General features: G+C 37.4%; 1 protein-coding gene across 2 annotated transcripts in view; it reads right to left on the bottom strand.

Moving 5' to 3' along the window:
* Positions 1-6,093: 6,093 nt before the first annotated feature.
* Positions 6,094-21,268, bottom strand: part of Hs3st-a (Heparan sulfate 3-O sulfotransferase-A) — a 344,809-nt gene continuing 329,634 nt past the window's right edge. The window contains exons 1-3 of one of the 2 annotated variants that reach the window (XM_076772011.1): positions 15,472-15,630; positions 8,100-8,601; positions 6,094-6,894 (exon numbers count right to left, since the gene is read on the bottom strand). In XM_076772011.1, the coding sequence (XP_076628126.1) occupies positions 6,298-6,894; positions 8,100-8,597 (1,095 nt within the window). In that variant the 5' untranslated portion in view covers positions 8,598-8,601; positions 15,472-15,630 and the 3' untranslated portion in view covers positions 6,094-6,297. Of the gene's footprint in view, positions 6,895-8,099; positions 8,602-15,471; positions 15,631-21,268 lie in introns of those variants that run through there. The other variant, XM_076772010.1, reaches the window with a different exon arrangement.

Genomic DNA, 21,268 nt, shown 5'->3' with positions numbered 1-21,268 from the left:
TTAATGAAATTATTAATAAAAATATGCGCATCTGTAAATCTAGAGTGAAGAATACTCGTAGGAAAAGTATGGTAAAATCGATTAAGCTGAAAAGATAATATCAACTGAAGTTTTCAACGTCTCCATTCGACACTTCCGGTAGAAACAGTGTTGCAGTCGTACACGTCTTGGAAAGCGTCCCACGCACCGTACGCGAACGTTCATCCAGCATCGTCTTAATTTGTACGGCGAATCGATCGTAAATAAAAGATGTCCTTCCGTGGAACGCGCGAAACGGAACGCTACCGATTGGTCGACCGGGATCGACGAAACCAAAGGAGCACGGGTTGCGAGGGAGCCCTCTTTGTCCGCCCCTGAGACCCGATCCCCGCGGATGGCTCTCCTCCTATACACAATAAGCTTAACGACTCGATATAACAACTTCCAATGTGGATTATAAAAATATTAAATCTTCTGTAATATGAACTAGTTAACCTATATGATATGTAAACTCACGGACCAATGTGATCCATGGCGACGGGGGACCCACGACACGGACCGTCCCGATCACGATATAGAGAAACGATCTTCTTGCGTTTCTCGCGAACGGTGTCGCATTCGACGGATCCTCTCGTCTCTATTTTATTTTGGCCGGCGTTACTGTTACTTCGTGTGAATCGTGTGGTCTCTGCGTGTGCTTCTCGTGTGTTTGCGTGTGTGTGTGTGTGTGTCTGTTTACGCGCGTCCGTGCTATACCCGGTGCAACGAGAACTGGCAGAAAATATAAACAGAGAGCAAATTGGAAAAATGCAGGGAACGTGTCCAAATTACTGAACAGAAATTTTGGCAATTTTATCATTGAATTATTTATAATCAATTTAAATTCTGACAGTTCAAACGCAGAATCAACATGAACTGTCGATAGTAATAAATAGATAAACGTTGAAGTATAGCTTTCCATACCTTAATTTGTATCTTCACTCCTCATTTACTATGTAATAACATCAACACGTTGACTGCCAAACCAAGACTGTACAACTTTTCATGAGATCAAAACCCTGATTTCAGATAATCGTAAACTATACAAATTGAAATTTCAAATACAAAATTCATGAATTATTCAAATGTATTTTCTTTAATATTTCTAGGATCTCGAGAAAAATTGTAGAACTTATCAGTAAAGCTTTCTACCAGGTCCTGCATTAGAGGACTGGATACTCAAGAGTCGGTCAAGAAGTGTATATAACGGAGGAGTCGGTCGAGCGCTTGTGAGAACGCGACCCCTCTGGTGGCGAGCATGGGAGGTGACGCCACAGTCTCGTCACCCATAACGTGGCAGTCAAAGCGTTGATATCGAGGATGAGAACTTCTCGTTGAAAAAACTAGCTCCTTCCCTATCATTTGGGGACCATTATCGTTTCTGTTGCAGCTGTTTAAATTACCTGCCAGTCCTCGTTGGGCCTGGTTATAGTTACCTCTCGTCTGCACCACGCGCGTGCACCCACGGAACAAGACGCGCGCTGTCTTGCGCGCAGCCACGTGGAGGAACGTGGGTAACGGCGTCGATGGATCATTCTCCCCCGAGCGGAGATCGATCGACCTAAATACACCCGCGCCGCGCGATGTGCTCGAATTCGAGAATCGTCGGACAGACGTCCGCCCCCTCTGAGTAACGACCCTTTCCCAACCCGCGTCTCAGCTTCGACGGGACGCTCCTGCGGGATACCAGCGACCGTGGCTGGATATCGAAGATCGTACCGTCGATGCACCTTCCCCGTCCACGATATTTCTAACGGCGATTCCGACGTTACGATCGATTCTAGCACGCTACGCTGATCCCTCCCGCTCTCTGCCATCGGTAAACTCGTTAGCCCTCCCGGAGAACGTTTGAGCGACTCTGCGCGCGCTGTTAAACACCCCGCTACCCGGGGCTAATGAGTCGCCCCTGAAGGAGGTGGTCTTGGTATAGGACTTTTTCAAAGATCTTTCGTTGGCTCGTTTGAGTTATTAGGTTTGGGTCATCTGTTAAGTAGATGATCATCTACTTATTGGTTTTTTTTTTTGAAATGATATAAAGTCTGATGAGGCTTGATGGGACGTGGGGAATAGTATAATTTGTGTTAAAATTAAGTATCGCCTCTATTTTTTAAAAAATTGATATTCTTGCAACCTCTTTGAGTTAGGTAGGGTCACTTCAATAGTAGTTGACTACTACCTAGTTATTAATCATAGTTTATAAATTGCAATGACAAAGTATATAATTTATATTCAAATTCAGAATCACCCTGAATTTATGTAAAAAAACTTGATATATTGTTGTATTTCCTTGACTTATAGGCAGAAGAGTAACCCAGCCCTACTCATTGATTTTTTGTTTTAAATTGGTATTATAAAGTCTGATGAGGCTTGATGGAACGTGGGAAATAGTGTAATTTGTGTTAAAATTAAGTATCGCCTCTATTTTTTAAAAAATTGATATTTTTGCAACCTCCTTGAGTTAGGTAGGGTCACTTCGATAGTAGTTGACTACTACCTAGTTATTAGTCATAGTTTATAAATTGCAATGACAAAGTATATAATTTATATTCAAATTCGAAATCACCCTGAATTTATGAAAAAAAAAACTTGATATATTGTTGTATTTCCTTGACTTATAGGCAGAAGAGTAACCCAGTCCTACTCATTGATTTTTTGTTTTAAATTGGTATTATAAATTCTGATGAGGCTTGATGGAACGTAGGAAATAGTGTAATTTGTGTTGAAATTTAGGATCAGTAGTATCTTTGGAAAATTGTTGTTTTGGTGTTGCATCTTTTTTGAGTTTTAGGTACACTTGAAAAATAGTTGATCATTACCTAATTATACTCGATGGAACAATATGATTTGAGTTAAAATTAAGTATTACCACTGTTTTTTAAAAAATTGATATTTTTGCAACCTCTTTGAGTTAGGGAGGGTCACTTCGATAGTAGTTGACTACTACCTAGTTATTAATCATAGTTTATAAATTGTAATGGCAAAGTATATAATTTATATTCAAATTCAGAATCAACCTAAATTTGTGAACAAACTAAATATATTGTTGCATTTCCTTGACTTACAGGCAGAAGAGTAGTTGTATTATCTAGTTATTTATTATTTTTTTATAAATTGCAATGATAAAATCCAATGAGACTTGATGCAACATAGTGAATAGTATAATTTGTTAAAACTCAAGATCACTAGTATTTTTAAAAAAATTGATGTTTTTTGTTGCAACCTCTTCGAGTCTTAGGTAGGACCACCTGTTTAGTAGCTGATCACTTAGTTATTCATTATTTCTTTCAAATTGCTATTATAAAAAGTCCAATGGAACTTGATGCAACATAGCGAATAGTATCACTTGTTATCACAACTCTATTTTTCAAGAAATCAATATTTGGTGATGTACCCCTTTTGAGATTTAGATAGGTTCAGCTGGAAGATATTGAATCACTATCTAGATGATAATTATCTTTCTTAAATTATACTCAGAACAAAGATTGACGAAACTTAATGTAATGTAATGAAAAATATCATTTATATTCAATTTATAAACACTTCTTATTGGATCACAACAGAATTTCTGAGAAACTAGATCGCAATAACAACTGAATCACCTCACAATTTTTGAAAAAACTAGATATATTATTGCAATTCTTTGAGTTTTAGGTAGATATACTTGAAAAACAGTTGTTCATTACCTAGTTATACTTGATGGAACAATATAATTTGTGTTAAAATTCAGAACCACCTCTATTTCTAAAAAAATTCTTGTTTTGTTGTTGCAACCTCGTTGAGTTTTAGATAGGGTTACTAGCTGACCCCCTAGATATTCTTTATTTTCTTTTAACTTGCAATGACAAAGTCCAATAGGACTTAATGGAACATAGCGAACAATATAATTTATGTTATATTTAAAGATCATCTTTACTTAAAAAAAAATTAATGCTTTGGTATTGCACCCCCTTTCAGTTTTCAGACAGAATCAGCTGAAAGGGTAGTTAATCACTATCTAGATGATGATTCTTCTCTTTAAATTGTACTAACAAAATTTAATAAAACTCAATATAATGTAAACTAGACATACTGTAGCACTTCCTTAAGTTTTAGTCAGGATCACTAATTATGCACCATTTTTAAAACATTGCAGTCCTATCAAAGTCCAATAAGACCAGACCACCCCCTCAAATGGAGTCGGAAGGAGAATAACGGATCAACGCTAAAAACTATTCCCGCCGATTCTCCCAGAATCATCAGTTTCAGATCGAATGAGAAATAGAAATGGAAGATGCGGATGATAAACTTTGTATTCTTGTCCTATAACGCGTTAATCGAGAAAATGAGAACGTGTAGCTGTTGTTCGGACAGCGTTACGCGATCCTGACGCGCGAGTATTGTGTGCGCATATCATTTAGGAAGTTACCGGGTTATTCTCGATTTTGAAACCATCTGTCATCGAGCGGGATAAGCTGTCTTAAGTGGAAACGTTGTGATTCTCGAACGTGGGTATCGTCGGGGATCGCGTAACGCGTCCGACGTAATTATGAGGCGATTTCTTCCCTGAGATTGGCTCGATTTCGCGTGGCGAATGCTCCGCCATCGCTGTACGAAAACTTCGACGACGAATATACTATTCGATTTTCGTCTACGCGTGGAAATGGCAATTTGCAAATTATTTAAAAAATTTAAAACCCTCTTGGCTCGCGTTTATCGTCGATCGACCGGTCGATGAATTCCTAAAATCACCCGTTTGAATTTGTGCCGTAAAACGTTTGATTAAATTTTAATCAACGGGTTCGCTGAAATGTTAAGCGCGCCCTTTACACGCTTGTCGGATTACATTGTCGAAATTGCTGAACGGGCTAAGTGCCAAATTATCTTGTTTCAATGCATACGATCGCCAGGGCAATCATTATCAATCTCTGCACGTCCCGTTACGAGGATGAAATCTTTTTCGCCGGTAGAAACCGGTCTCGGCGGCGCATTGAAAAAGCAATTCGAAGCAATTAGCACGCAAGGACGAGCGACTGAAACGCGAACGCAAGAGGGGATTCAGGATCTCTGCTAATAATGAAGAGTTCTGGGCAGAGCATATATCCATTAAATTGCATGCACTCGATTTAATGGCTTCGCTCGTTGCCACTGGCCTCTCCAACGACCACTCCAGTTCGCGTGCTCGAGTGCCCTTCCTACAAACTTCGCAGGATTGTTGCACTTTTAAGGAATCCCCATCGCACCTTTCTATTCTCTAACCACCATCATCCTCGCTCTTTTGCATTTTACCAACAGAGTTCTAGCGTTAACCCTCGTTTGGTATCGTTGGGTCCTGCATGACCCACGCATCTGCTTCAATTATTCTTGTTTTCGGTTAATATTCTCTCTAATTGTCACTTCACTACCCCAAAATGATTTACTCTCAGGACAAACGTAATTAAGAAAACTATTATTTGTATAACCTCAATTATTCTTCCAAGAATATAATAGAGGCTAATGAAAATTATATCACTTTTTGTGAAAATAGCCCCGCCTCAAAGTCAGTCGAGGAGTGTACATATAGGAACGCGAGAGGTGTCCGCCTTTATGCGACCCAACGATACCAGTCGGGCGTACGACTGAACTCGTGTAAACGCAAGAAATGGAAATACGATTCCGTTTTGCAAATGGCGGTATCAAAAAAGATGATCCTGTTCAACCGCGAGAAACCGTTTCTTCCGATGTTCGAGCACACGCACGGCGCGCCAGGCCCGACGCCATCGAGCCGCTACCCCATTTTGATCTTACAGCTAATCAGTAAAATATAAAAGGTACTCATCCTGATCAGCCTTAATTCTCTCCACGATGAGGTGTGCCAGTTACCAACGAAGCATTCCGTTCCGTAAGAATCTTCCGACGATCGTCGAAACGACGAACGTACCGGCAACGACGCGCTTCCAAGCGACGCGGCTGCAGACACGACGCGATCTTCTCCAGCTCGAATCTTCGTTCCGACGATTCCCGCCATTTTCTCCACCGCCGGTTTGCTTCTTCACCGTCGAGTTCTTCGATGTCGTTCTCTTCGGTGTTACTCGATTTAACGAATCCCCCGATACTTCCGAGTTTCTCGCGCGCGATCATCCGATCTAGCAATTGCTCTCTTGGATACTGCTCGAGCGCCAGAGCCCCGTTCGCGTTGATTTTGTTGGGAGAACGTCGGGCCAGCCGAGTTCTCGAACGGGTTCCTGCCTCGACGATCCATCGTGACTGCGCGCAAAACCGTTATCGGCGGCGACAGCGATCGAACCGGTGCCTCTACGACGGTTATTCCTCGGGCCAGCCGAGGTCCTCGCCGACGAGCTCGTAGAATCGTTGATTGTGCTCGTTGAAGAACCTCCTCAGCTTGGTGACCACCACGGGGCTGACTCTCGGATGTCGTCTGCCCTTGCTCTCCTTCAGACACTTCTCCGAGGTCTCGTTGCGCAAGCAATAGAACCCCTTCGTGTGGTTGAAGTAGAAGTTGTGTCTGCCGATTCGCGAGTCCAGGCCGAGGAAGCTCTCGATCCTCCGCAGCTGCGGCACAGGATCCTCGATCAGCTGGTCGCCGTTCACCACGAGGATCTGCTCCCTGGAGAACACCTCCAGCCATCTGTGCATGTAGGTGTGATAGAGAGAGATCGCGACTGGTCTGTAGGACTCGTTGATGGTGCCGTCCGGTCGTATCACCAGCTCCTCGAAGCTACGGGCTGCTTGCTGTTGCTGCAGCTGCTGAACACTGCGGGGCGTCCCGTTCGTCACGGTGGACGCGGTCGCGGCGTGCGTTCGCAGCTGAGTGTAATCCGATATTGCTCTGGTTACGGGCTCGCGCACTATCAGCAGCAATTTCACGCTCGCGTTCATTGCACGGATCCTCTCGGGCACCTGGCAAGCATCAGAATTCTTATATTAGTGACTCCCGTTTCGAGGATGATTACTGACATTGTTTGGTGATGCTTAACAGTGCAAGGCGATACCCTGTTTATTTCTAAGATGGTCAAATTTTGGGTTGCAATTCAAGTAGAACGAATTTTGCTTGTCTTGAATCGCGAGGAATATAAGCTAAGTTTACCAATAGAGAGATGACTGGATGGCTAAGCACCTGGCAACCTGAACAACGCAAGGACGAGGGATGTAGATTGCTCAACCTAATTGTTACTAGAGAACCACACTCTTAACTTCTTAGCAGTCGCACTACATGGTAGGATCTCTGTTTCTACACATGCATTTTTGTGCTTACTGGCTACGCTCATGTCATTCAATATGATTCTTTATAGTGGCTTGCATGAAAGGAGAGGGCAGTGTTTCATCCTGAGTTTGATAATGGACTCATCAGTAAGGCAACCAAGCTGTATATGCTGGGATATTTAAAGGTTGGTCGAGTACTTGTGAGAGAATGTAGTCCTCTGCCGGCGAGTACACTAGATGGCGTCACATATCCTACTCTATCTTGTACACCTAACCATTAAGTAATCTGTCTATGATACCAACACTGGTACTACTATTGGGAGATGAGATGATGGTACACTACTTATAAACTACAAACTTACAATCCACGTATTTTGGGAAAAATGGATGTTTTATTATTGCAACCTCTTTGAGTCTTATGTAGGATCATTTGTTCAATAGTTGACCACTTAGTTATCCATTATTTCTTTTAAATTGTTACTATAAAAAGTCCAATAGAACTTGATGAAACATAGTGAATAGTATGACTTGTGTTAAAATTCAGAATCACTAGTATTTTTGAAAAACGTGATGTCCTACTCTGCTTTGCGTTCCTAGCCATTAAATCATCTCTCTATGGTATATACCTAAGACTAGTACTACTAAGATGGTACGTTACTTACAAACTACAAACATACAATCCATGTAATCTCCTCCACTTGTTAGGTTCTTGGTTATTATTGGGTAAGTCGATCACGAACCAAGCTCCAAAATAAGCCAAGAAAGTGGAGGAAAATAGGTGAAACGTACAAATGATAAGCTTTACCCCTTGCATCGTTTAGCTTGCGGATAGTAAATAGCCAACATCTCTACAAAAGTCACTAGATCTTCAAGTTACTGGAATGAAGTAAATAGATGCTGACCTCTGGCGTGACGAAGTAGCTAGGACTCTTCTCGATGGTGATCTGACCCCTGAAGGAGTAGGGCATTTTCCGTCGATACCATTCGAGACCTTTCCCATAGTTGTCGTCGCGGTCGAAGAAGTGAACCTCGCCGGCGGCTTTCTGGATTTGCGGATGAAGGAAGAGCATCTCAAGGAGGGCCCTGGTGCCGCATTTCCGCACCCCGATGATGATCGCCTGAGGTAGATGTCGGCTGGTGCGCGGGAAGTGGACCTTGCTGGAGAAGAGCAGAGGCGGCGTGGCGCGAACTTGCGACACGAGCTCGACGGTACGACCCTCGACGGCGGAGACCGCGTGCAGGCTGTACACGGCGCTGTCGTAGAGAATGTGGAAGGTCAGAAAGAGGGAGAGGAGGACGACCGTGAGGAAAGCGGCGGCCATCTTCGGTCTGGATATGCCAACCACCAGGATGCAGTCCGAAGTGTCGCCCTCGGCCGGCCTCATAGCAGAGCGGGACATCCACCTGGAAACAAATTTTAACGCACTGTCAGAAAGTTAGTTAACGAACAGCAATAATGAGATTTCATTCTATTATATTGTGGAGGTTTGATGTATGGAAGAAGTGAGTTTTGTCTTGGACCTGCTAGTGGAATAGGAATAGGTAGTCGGACGACCACTTGTGAGAAAGCTGTTGATCGTAGCCCTTTGGTGGCGAGTGTCGGAAGTGTCACCACAATATTGTACAAATACAATCGAAATAATAAGTTGATTTCATTCTAATAAATAAACAGGAACAAATGTTAAATGCATGCTTCGTTCACTGCCTCAGAATCTGTATATTGGATATCATTTACTTTATTAAAGCTAAGAGCAAGTTAGATTTTTGAATTTTGCAAATATCTAGGAAACTATAGTACGTTTTGAGGTTATGTGTATAAAAGAGACTTGTTTAGACTGTTTGTCAAATCGGTGAGATTACCCTCATTCTATTCAATTGGAAGATACAAGTTTTCATATGAGAAAATTGTTCCTATTATGGCTTTCTGTTGCAGGAAATAGTGAGCAAGGTAGCAGGAGGAAAGAAAACCAACCCTAACAGGCTCTGCCTTAGATGCCAGAACATTCAATAATCCAGTCGAAGAGTGTATACAGTATGTTCCGTCAACCCTGGGAAAAATTTTAATGGGGGAATCTAGAGTCCAAAATAAGACGAAAATCAAGAATACCAATTTGTTAATGGAGACTTCGTTAAAAAGTTATTAACGTTTAAAGTTCCGCCTTTACTGAATTTTTTTCTCGAAGATGGATAGGATTTCGAGGGTACGTCTTATGACCAAAAATGATTGTAATTAACCTCTGCAAATGAAAATAATTTTTTTAGAACGATTTGAAATTTTTTAATTTTGTCGAAAAATTTCATACCTTTTCGAATTTTTTTCTAGAAAGCGGGCAGGATTTCGGGGGTATGTCTATTGACCAAAAATAATTTCAATTGACCCCCGAAACCGAAAATAATTTTTCTAGAACGATTTCAAATTTTTTTTTTCGCCGAAAAATTTAGGCACCTACCCCTTGTCGATTTTTCTTAGAAATTCGTTTTTCACTTTTAGTAATTTTGTTTGAGACGCTACGGGAATTTTGTCTAATACTTTTTTGTAGGTACCTATGAGCTCTACTTCAGAAAAAAGTTTAATTGAAATATATTCACTATAGTAGGAATTATGGCTGTTTGAAAATTAGACCGTTTTTATGGGGTTTTTCTCATTTTGCGGGGTCAGGGACCAAGTTTTCGAATATTTTTGCGATTTGTACATATTCTTCATCAAAATACGCGTTGTTTGCCTTTTTAAACATTAAAATCGTCCAATCCGTTCAGAAGTTATGACGTTTTAAAGATACGCAAGAAATTTTGGAGTGACTTTTCTGGCGTAAAATTATATTTTCGGTAAGGAATTTTTTTCTAGAAAGTGGGTAGGATTTCGAGGGTATGTGTAATGACCAAAAATGATTGTAATTGACCCCCATAACCGAAAATAATTTTTCTAGAACGATTTCAAATTTTTTTTTTCGCTGAAAAATTTAGGCACCTATCACCTATCGATTTTTCTTAAAAATTCGTTTTTCATTTTGAATAAATTTGTTTGAGGCGCTACGGAAATTTTGTCTAATACTTTTTTGTAGGTATCCATGAGCTCTACTTCAGAAAAAAGTTTCATTGAAATATATTCACAATTGTAGGAGTTATGGCTGTTTGAAAATTAGACCATTCTTATGGGGTTTTTCAAACTTTACGGGATCAAGGAACAATTTTTTCAATATCATTACAATTTCTACGTATTCTTGACCAAAATACGCGTTGTTTGGCGTTTGAAACATTAAAATCGTCCAATCCGTTCAGAAGTTATGACGTTTTAGAGATTTACACAAACTTTTGGGGGACCATTTCTGGCCTCAGATTATATTTTCGGTAAGGAATTTTTTTCTAGAAAGTGGGTAGGATTTTGGGGCTATGTGTAATGACAAAAAATAATTGTAATTGCCGCACGCAACCGAAAATAATTTTTTTAGAACGATTTGAAAAATTTTTTTTTCGCCGAAAAATTTCAACACCTACCCAATTTTTTTTCTCGAAAATGAATAGGATTTCGGGCATATGTGTAATGACTAAAAATGATTGTAATTAACCCCCGCAACTGAAAATAATTTTTCCAGAACGATTTTAAATTTTTGAATTTAATTGTTAATAACTTTTTAACGAAGCCTCCATCAACAAATTGGTATTCTTGATTTTCGTCTCATTTTGGCCTCTAGAATCCCCCATTAAAATATTTCCCAGGGATAGGCGAACACCCTGAATATACGACTAAATGATCACAAGCACTTGTGAGAAAGGTACAGGTTCAGCGCCTCCCTCTGGTGACAAATACAGAAACCATCGCCACGATACAATACAACAAGTGTCTAGCATTGACATTGATTTAATAATCAAGAAAAAATGAAATAAACCGAATACAAATCACACAAAATCATAAAGAAACAATATCTTTAAATCCTTCCTCTTTTTTTTTTTTTAAATGAAATCATACTTATGTATCCCAAAACTTAATTTCAGCATCAGGAGCGTGCCTGTAAATCAAAACTCCCGGTAATCGTTCCGCGATGGCCAAAGCGGAGTGCATAAATGTTTCGAAGAACGAGCTCGTTATCATTGGCCCCTCGATCGAGCTCGACGGAGACCGCGAGCATTTACCGGATTACAATATGTCCCCTTTCTGTCGGGACGGCACGCGTGCCGGCGGCACGCAACGTCTGCATTAGCAGCACGCGCCGGTCGTAACTTATACTTTCCACGCCGCAAGAATTATTAAGACCGTCGTTGTTACTGATCATCGCATGCATACTGATAAGGCCCGGTTACACGGTCGTTCGCATGTGCTCTGCGAGGCGTGCACCGCTGCGTATTACGGTTTTCGTCTGGCAAACGTGACGTCGAGTTTCGTTGGTTCTTGTCTCCGTCGAGTAGGCATTCCCACGGAAAACGCGACGCCACGCTCGGTCCGTTAAGTATTTACGCTTGAAGGAGGGGGGATTGTAATTGAAACGCGATAGAATATAACTGGAGCTCAGCTTCGAGAGAAGACTATTGTTCTCGAGTTGCGTAATTGCGAATCCAATATGGCGTCGGTACGGTCGAACGAGCGTCGCGTGTTTTGGGGCCACCCATGGTGCATTCATTCGTTGTAACAGTTTTTTGTTATTATTATACAGTGTAACTCGATATAGGATTACAAACAATCCACTAGCGTGCGTAAATATTGAGATGGAGGAGAGTGGGATAGGTTGTTACAATATCTTATTTTTCCATTCGTTTTGTAGGCCATTATTAATATTAGTGATAATACTCGTTTAAAGTATATAACTAGTAATTATCACAATTACATTTATATGAGTGAGAAGCATATCATAACAATTCATTAGACACTGAGGGGCGAGTTGTTACAACCTTAATTTATAAAGCAAATATTTAGCAATTGTTACAAGTCTCAAATAAATTAAAGATGTATTACAAGTTGTTTATTAGGGGACTTTAGGAAGAATTAGTGTCATTAATGTACTCTGGCTTATCTCAGACCTAATATTTTATTCAATATTCATAATAATTATTTTCACAACGTTCGATTAATTTTTTAACAGTCCTAACGTCGAATATAGGATTTTAAATTTACAACTACAAAAGTAAAAGTTATATTATTAACAAAACTGTTAATTCGGTGTATAAAAAATATTCACGGTTCATTACCAATTCACAGTAGTTACTTTTATTATATTGGCATTAATTTTTAGCAATTATACGAAACGAGAAAAAGGTAGTTCTCATACAGAATATTATCGCGAAAGAATTCCTGTTGCTAATTAACCGTTCTCCAGCCCAACGCGGTGTAAAATTTTTAACGAATTTATTCGGTGGATTTAATTACTTTTTAATCATAGTTTATTAGAATATTTTCCTGGGAAATATTAAGGCATCGCTTCTAGCAGCAACGATTACGAGAATCGCGACAAATTAAGTCTTTTTATGGCCACGATTGGAATTAGAATTTTCCACGATGGAATTTCCCGAATCAAAAGATTACTGCTTAACGCGCTTTTGTGAGATTACTGTAGAATATTTACGGTGAATAGCAACTTTTAATAAATTGTCGGAACCTTTGGAAAATCGTCATTAAAGGGGTGTTCGGCCAACCCTGGGAAAAATTTTAATGAGAGATTCTAGAGGCCAAATTAAGACGAAAATTAAGAATAGCAATCTCTCGACTGAGGCTTCGTTAAAAAGTTATTAACAATTAAATTCAAAAATTTCAAATCGTTCTGGAAAAATTATTTTCAGTTGCGGGGGTCAATTACAATCATTTCTGGTCATTATACATACCCTCGAAATCCTATCCACTTTCGAGAAAAAAATTCGAGTAAGTGCTGAAAATTTTGGGTGAAAAAAAAAAGACTTTCGAATCGTCTTCGAAAAATTAGTTTTAGTTGCAGGGGTCAATTGCAAGCATTTTTGGTCAATAGACATACCCCCGACATCCTACCCAGTTTCGAGAAAAAAATTCCTTACCGAAAATATAATTTCTGGCCAGAAATGTTAGCCCGAATTTTCATGCGGATCTTTAAAACGTCATAACTTCTGAACGGATTGGACGATTTTAATGTTTAAAAAAGCAAACTACGCGTATTTTCGTAGAGAATATGTACAAATCGCAAAAATATTCGAAAAGTTGATCCTTGACCCCGCAAAATGAGAAAAACGCCATAAAAACGGTCCAATTTTCAAACAGCCATAGCTCCTACAATTGTGAGTATATTTCAATGAAACTTTTTTCTGAAGTAGAGCTCATAGGTACCTACAAAAAAGTATCAGACAACTTTTCCGTGGGGCGTCAAACAAAATTACTAAAAATGAAAAACTAATTTTTAAGAAAAATTGACAGGGGGTAGGTGCCTACATTTTTCGGCGAAATTGAAAAGTTTCAAATCGTTCTAGAAAAAATTATTTTCAGTTGTGGGGGCCAATTACTATCATTTTTGGTCATTACACATACCCCCAAAATCCTACGCATTTTCGAGAAAAAAATTCAGAACAGGCGGATCTTTAAATGTTAATAACTTTTTAACGAAGCCTCCATCAACAAATTGATATTCTAGATTCTCGTCTTATTTTGGCCTCTAGAATCCCCCATTAACATTTTTCCCACTGGTGCCCGAACACCCTGTATAATATTTAGGAAGGTCATTTAAATTCGAGTAAAAGGTACTATGCAAACGAGCTGCTCTTAGTATTGTTTGCATTTGCATGCATACGCTTTGTATGCACGTTTGGTGGACGCGATAGAACTCAAAAAGGATATATTTTAAGAGCAGAGACATTTGAAATTCTTTCTTGCTTAAACCGTGAATAATCCAAACCGAAATGTAAAAAGAGCGAAATTCTAAACGATGAAAGTACATGACACTGTTGGAAAAATGGCAAAAATGGACTTCCATCATTTTTAGCCTTTGTTACATTCAGATTCCCGTAGGGCTTCTCGCATTTTAAGCAAGGAAGAATTTCAAACGCCTCTTCTGTAAAGTGTATATAGAGCCGTTTTTCTTAAGGGCACGTGCGAGGTGTTTGGGATTACAAAACGGTTAATTAGCATTGGAATTTTTTCAGTAAGTTTCCAGCACAAAAGTTCAGAGTTACGTTCCTTTCACGATAAGCTTATTATTATTAACCCTTATCGCTCCAAGAATTTTCCAGAGTGATTTCCAGCCAACTCCAGACGATTCTTCTTCATTTCGAAGTGATTAAAAAAGACGTTCCATAAGATAAGAAGAAATACAAAACTCTTTTACATTTATTTTCAAATTTGCATATAAGTTTGTTGGACAATATTTTCAATCAGTTCATCTGTAAAAAATAATTTGAAAATTTGAAAAGGGTCCACGATATTTGTTCCAATTTATGGTATTTCTTCACGACGATACATTTTCCCAGTTCATTGAATACTCATCCTCATCACTGTCCTCATCTGAATAATTTAGTGGTACTGTTTTTCGTTTTTCTGTTTTAACTTTGATAATGCTATCAGAATCGCTATCACTTTGAAAATCTTCAGTATAAAATTCATCCTCACTACTGTCTATTTCTTTATTAATTTTTTCACGTTTTTTAAAATTTATATTTCACAAAAAACCGTTAGAAATAGTAAAATAAAATATTTTATGACGGCAGATATTTCCACAGGTACGAATTGTATTTCACTTTCAGTGAACTAAATGTGATAATCATAACCTTGCAAAATTATGACAGTGACACTGCTGGTTGGAGTGATAAGTGTTAACATATTGTTGATCGTTGACGAGTTGACTCGTCATTGCACTTGCGTTATCTATTTCAATTTATGAATAGTTTCTGAGCTTCTCTCACTGTATTTTTATTATCAGAAATTTCCGAATTTTTGAATCTCCAGTTTCAGTGACAGTTATTTCTTTGTTCTCGTTGGATTGTTTACATATTCACGAAGAAGCTCCTCCGTTACATTATTCACGACGCGATGCAAAAAAATGTAAATAAATGTATAATTAATCTGGAACTTAAAGGATAAAAATGTGGTTGGAAAAACGATATTCTACGTTTCAACGTGTATTCGTAAATCGAAATTATATTGTATCTAAATAGTAAACAAAATTCTATTTTAGAAATGAAGTCGAAATAACTCGAATACTATCCTAATAGCAATATTGAAAATATAAATGTTAGAAATAGAAACAGTCGAACGAATCAAATATTGCTTAAATCGGAAATTTTTGAATAATTATCACCAAGAAACGATTACGAATAATTGTAACTTACTGTAAAAATAATTCTCAAACTCACTGAGCGACGTCGAGCCACAAACTTAGTTTTTCTTTGTTTAACTAACCACTGTTCATGGTACTATCGGTCGTCTTCGTGAAAATGGACAAAACTAAACGTCGAAACGCGAATAAATGAAAGATCGAGGTTGAATTTCGTTCGAGAAATCTTTCCAATGATTAACGAAGCGACGGAATTAATAGTGGCGCGTTCGCACAAATTGCATCTCGAACACGCTGGTGTTTTATCGATACTGGTGAAAACAATAAATCAAGGAAGCCCGCATGCACTCTCGCGGAACGAGGGGATCCTTCTGAAGGAAGAAACTGTACACCAGATAAGAGTAATCACGTCGGAAACGCTGACATCAGCTACGCGATATAAGTATCTGTTAAGTAAGATTAATTAATCATTTTCAACCGTGAACACTAAATGAAAAAGTATTTCCTATCCATTAGAGCAACATCCAAAAAATCTGATACACGTCACGTTCGCGTGATATCGTGTTCATCGTGTAATTTTTATATTGTACCGGTAGATATTTCTATTTTTCTCTTCGTTTTTGTACTTTTATCGAACTACCACGATATCGTGTTCCTTGTATAAAATTTATCATCGTGCGACAAACACTTTTCTTTATTCTTTTCTTTGATATTTAATCAAATTAATATGATATGCTCTTTCTGTGATTTTTATATAAAATCTATTTTATTTTAGTAAGAGAATTTTGAAACAATTCTTATATTTTAATCGAAGTCACCCCTGGGGAAAATTTTAATGGGGGATTCTAGAGGCCAAAATAAGACGAAAATCAAGAATATCAATTTGTTGATGGAGGCTTCGTTAAAAAGTTATTAACGTTTAAAGTTCCGCCTGTACCGAATTTTTTTCTCGAAAATGCGCACGATATCGGGGGTATGTCTATTCACCAAAAATAATTGTAATTGACCCCTGCAACCGAAAATAATTTTTCCAGAACGATTTGAAATTTTTCAATTTTGCCGAATTTCAGGGGAATCGTTATTCATGGTCAGACATTGTATTTTCGGTTTGGTATTTTTTTTCTCGAAAATACGTAGGATTTCGATGGTATGTTATTCACCAAAAATAATTGTCATTGTCCCTCGAAGCTAAAGTAATTTTTTCAGAATGATTTGAAATTTTTTTAATTTCACGGAAAAATTTCAACACCTACTCGAATTTTTTTCTCCAAACTGAGTAGGATTTCAGGGGTATGTCTTTTAACCAAAAATGCTTGTAATTAACCTCTGCAACTGAAAATATTTTTGCCAGAACGATTTAAAATTTTGTAATTTCATCGAAAAATTTCAGCAGCTACCCCTTGTCGATTTTTCTTAAAAATTAGTTTCTCATTTTTAGTAATTTTGTTTGACGCCCTATAGAAAAGTTGTCTAATACTTTTTTGTAGATACCCATGAGCTCTACTTCAGAAAAAAGTTTCATTCAAATATATCCACTATTATAAGAATTGTGGTCGTTTGAAAATTGGACCATTTTTAGAGGGTTTTTCTCATTTTGCGGTGTCAAGCATCAACTTTTCCAATATTTTTGCAATTTCTACATATTCTCCACTAAAATACGCGTCGTTTGCCTTTTTAAATATTAAAATCCTTCAATCCGTTCAGGAGTTATGACATTTTAAAGATTCGCATGAAATTTCAGGGTAGCATTTCTGGCCTCAAATTAGATTTTCGATAAGGAATTTTTTTCCTGAAAATGCGTAAGATTTTGGGGGTATGTCTTTTGACCAAAAATGCTTGTAATTGGCCCCTGAAATTGAAAATATTTTTTCCCATACGATTTGAAATTTTTTAATTTCACCGACAAATTTCAACACCTACTCGAATTTTTTTCTCCAAACTGAGTAGGATTTCGGGGATATGTGTAATGACCAAAAATGATTGTAATTGACCCCCGCAACTGAAAATAATTTTTTCTAGAACGATTTCAAATTTTTTTTTTTCGCCGAAAAATGTGGACACCTACCCCCCGTCGATTTTTCTTAAAAATTAGTTTCTCATTTTTAGTAATTTTGTTTGACGCCCTATAGAAAAGTTGTCTAATACTTTTTTGTAGATACCCATGAGCTCTACTTCAGAAAAAAGTTTCATTCAAATATATCCACTATTATAAGAATTGTGGTCGTTTGAAAATTGGACCATTTTTAGAGGGTTTTTCTCATTTTGCGGTGTCAAGCATCAACTTTTCGAATATTTTTGCAATTTCTACATATTCTCCACTAAAATACGCGTCGTTTGCCTTTTTAAACATTAAAATCCTTCAATCCGTTCAGGAGTTATGACATTTTAAAGATTTGCATGAAATTTCAGGGTAGCATTCTGGCCTCAAATTAGATTTTCGATAAGGAATTTTTTTTCTTGAAAATGCGTAAGATTTTGGGGGAATGACTTTTGACCAAAAATGCTTGTAATTGGCCCCTGCAATTAAAAATATTTTTTCCCATACGATTTGAAATTTTTTAATTTCACCAAAAAATTTCAACACCTACTCGAATTTTTTTCTCGAAACTGAGTAGGATTTTGGGGGTAATGCTAATCACCAAAAATGCTTGTAATTGACCCCTGCAACTGAAAATAATTTTTCCGGAACGATTCGAAATTTTTGAATTTAATTGTTAATAACTTTTTAACGAAGCCTCCATCAACAAATTGGTATTCTTGATTTTCGTCGTATTTTGGCCTCTAGAATCCCCCATTAAAATTTTTCCCAGGGGTGGCCGAACACTCTGTATAGTCTTTGTAAAATTTTGTTCCTATGAGATCATTTTATACTATATTCCATTTTTAATTCCAAATTTAATACTTATATTCAACTTAGTTTCGACTCAATAGTAAATAGTTTAATTTTGAGTTTGTTTTTAGCTTTTAATATTATGTTATTTAATATCTTTTTTTTACTTTAATCAAAGTAATATATGTTCTTTATATTGTATAATAAATATTCTTATTTTCATGTTAAATCTATTTCATGTAAGAATATCATACCAATAGGTAAATTCTACAGCTCGAAATAAGACGAAAATCAAGAATAAAGAAACTGCATGGGAGATTTCAGTTCTCGAGAAAATTGAACGTCACGAAAGCTTTCGGATGCGAAATAAATATAAACGGAATATTGTTTATTAAATTTTGGAAGAAAATTCCGACCAGTTTTCAAACAAGGACAGTAAAGCTGGAATCCTCTCGCGTGGTACGCGCCCGTTAAATCGACGTTCAAAGTGACTTTTCGAAAACCGACGCTTCGAAGGAATAACATTTCCTCTCTCATTTCGATTCATTTTGACACCTGGAATAATCCTATTTCCGATTGTTCTGACAGCTTACAAGAAAAGTTTCGAATCCCGCGATACGTTGAAATTCAATGCGCGATATCAAAGTGGAGGGAAAAGTTTCTACGTTAACCCTTTTCGCTGTCAGTCAACTTACGCGTTTTCGAAAACTGTCGGGTCACTTCCAGCGAAAATTCGTGTCACGATTTTATCACATCCACCACTTTCGAATTAACTGTTCCTCGGTTTCGTTCTTCTTTATTTCAATACTAGTAGGAGTTGAAATAATGAAACATTTCGTATCGATTTAAGGGGGTAGCTTTTTCATTTGGAAAGTAGGTAATTTTTAAAAATAATTTAAAAGATTACTAGTCCCCTTGAATATGCGAGTAACTCAACGACCCTGACGCCCGGGGTCACATGTTTATTACTCGAAATATATTATAACTTGGAATACTTGGCTGTGTCGCCTGGGGTCACCATTCGACTAAATTACTTTTTCAGTCGAAATCCCAGAATTTTATAACAATATACAGGGTGTTGGGCCACCCCTGGGGAAAATTTTAATGGGGGATTCTAGAGGCCAAAATAAGACGAAAATCAAAAATACCAATTTGTTCATGGAGGCTTCGTTAAAAAGTTATTAACGTTTAAAGTTTCGCCCTTAATGAATTTTTTTCTCGAAAATGCGTAGGATTTCGGGAGTATGTCTATTCACCAAAAATGATTATAATTGACCCCCGCAACCGAAAATAATTTTTTCAGAATTAATTAAAAATTTTTTTTATCGTCGAAAAATTTAGGCACCTACCCCTTGTCGATTTTCCTTAAAAATTCCTTCTTCATTTTTAGTAACTTTGTTTGACGCCCTACAGAAAAGTTGTCTAATACTTTTTTGTAGGTACCTATGAGCTCTACTTCAGAAAAAAGTTTCATTGAAATATATTCACAATTGTAGGAGCTATGGCTGTTTGAAAATTGGACCATTTTTATGGCGTTTTTCTCATTTTGCGAGGTCAAGGATCAACTTTTCGAATATTTTTGCGATTTCTACATATTCTCCACCAAAATACGCGTAGTTTGCTTTATTAAACATTAAAATCGTCCAATCCGTTCAGAAGTTATGATGTTTTAAAGATACGCATGAAATTTCAGTGAAACATATCAACGCTATGGTCAGACATGAAATTTTCGGTAATGAATTTTTTTCTCGAAACTGAGTAGGATTTCGGGGATATGTCTGTTGACCAAAAATGCTTGCAATTGAACTTTGCAACAAAAAATAATTTTTCCAAGACGATTCGAAAGTCTTTTTTTTCACTCAAAACCTTCAGCACTTACTCGAATTTTTTTCTCGAAAATGCGCAAGATTTCGGGGGTGTGTCTATTCATCAAAAATGATTGTAATTGACCCCCGCAACCGAAAATAATTTTTCCAGAACGATTTTAAATTTTCGAATTTAATTGTTAATAACTTTTTAACGAAGCCTCCACCAACAAATTTGTATTCTTGATTTTCATCTTATTTTGGCCTCTAGAATCCCCCATTAAAATTTTTCCCAAGGGTGGCGGAACACCCTGTATATTCTATTATATTATGAAATTTTCAGTTACATTTTTACTTTTATTTATGTTTTACACAGTATAAATTAAGACATGTCAATGCTTACAGTTCGAATAATTTTGCACAATGACCACGTTTAGTAATATTTTTAATAATACATTTACAAACAATTTTTAAACTTATGTTTATCTTTAAATTAGACGACTAATGTTTAAAAACAGTAAAATATAAAACAGAATTTGGAAAGAAATGTATTCAGCTAAAAATGTAGTACAAAAATAATAGCAGAAAAAAAAGAAAAGTTTGTGGACTATCCTAGTAATAAATAACAAACAGTTGTTCGAATTAAAATAACCGTGGAACGGTGATCCCGATTGCTTTCTAAATTAATTGATTATTTGGCTGACGACTAACTAATAGAATCTGATTGCTGGCCTAAATTGGCCGAAGCCCAACACTGACTAAATTGACTGACTAATGCTAACTGGGAGCCTCAGCGTTTCTGCACCCCAACTGATTGATTAAATGGAGACCTAATTGCTTCCAGCGTGCTGACTGATTTCTGACAAACCATTGTGAGCCTGATTGCTTTCGTGCTTTCTCGCTGACAACTTTATTAACTTGTTTCTAGCTAACTTCCAACATCGATACACACTGTATAACACGTATGCACTGCCAGGCTACTGGTAGAAACATCCCAGAAAAGAAAAAATAACAAATTAACGTTAACAAATTTATTTACATACGATTTAACTCAATTCTACTATTTATATACAGGATTTTGTTAATTTCATAAATTTTTTAGATTATACAGGGTGGGAAAAACTTTAATGGGAGATTCTAGAGGCCAAAATAAGACGAAAATCAAGAATACTAATTTGTTGATGGAGGCTTCGTTAAAAAGTTATAGTAACATTTCT

This window comes from Colletes latitarsis, chromosome 8 (assembly GCF_051014445.1).
Source record: "Colletes latitarsis isolate SP2378_abdomen chromosome 8, iyColLati1, whole genome shotgun sequence".
NCBI classification, from domain to species: Eukaryota; Metazoa; Arthropoda; class Insecta; order Hymenoptera; family Colletidae; genus Colletes; species Colletes latitarsis.
This window is presented reverse-complemented; position numbering and strand designations above follow the sequence as displayed.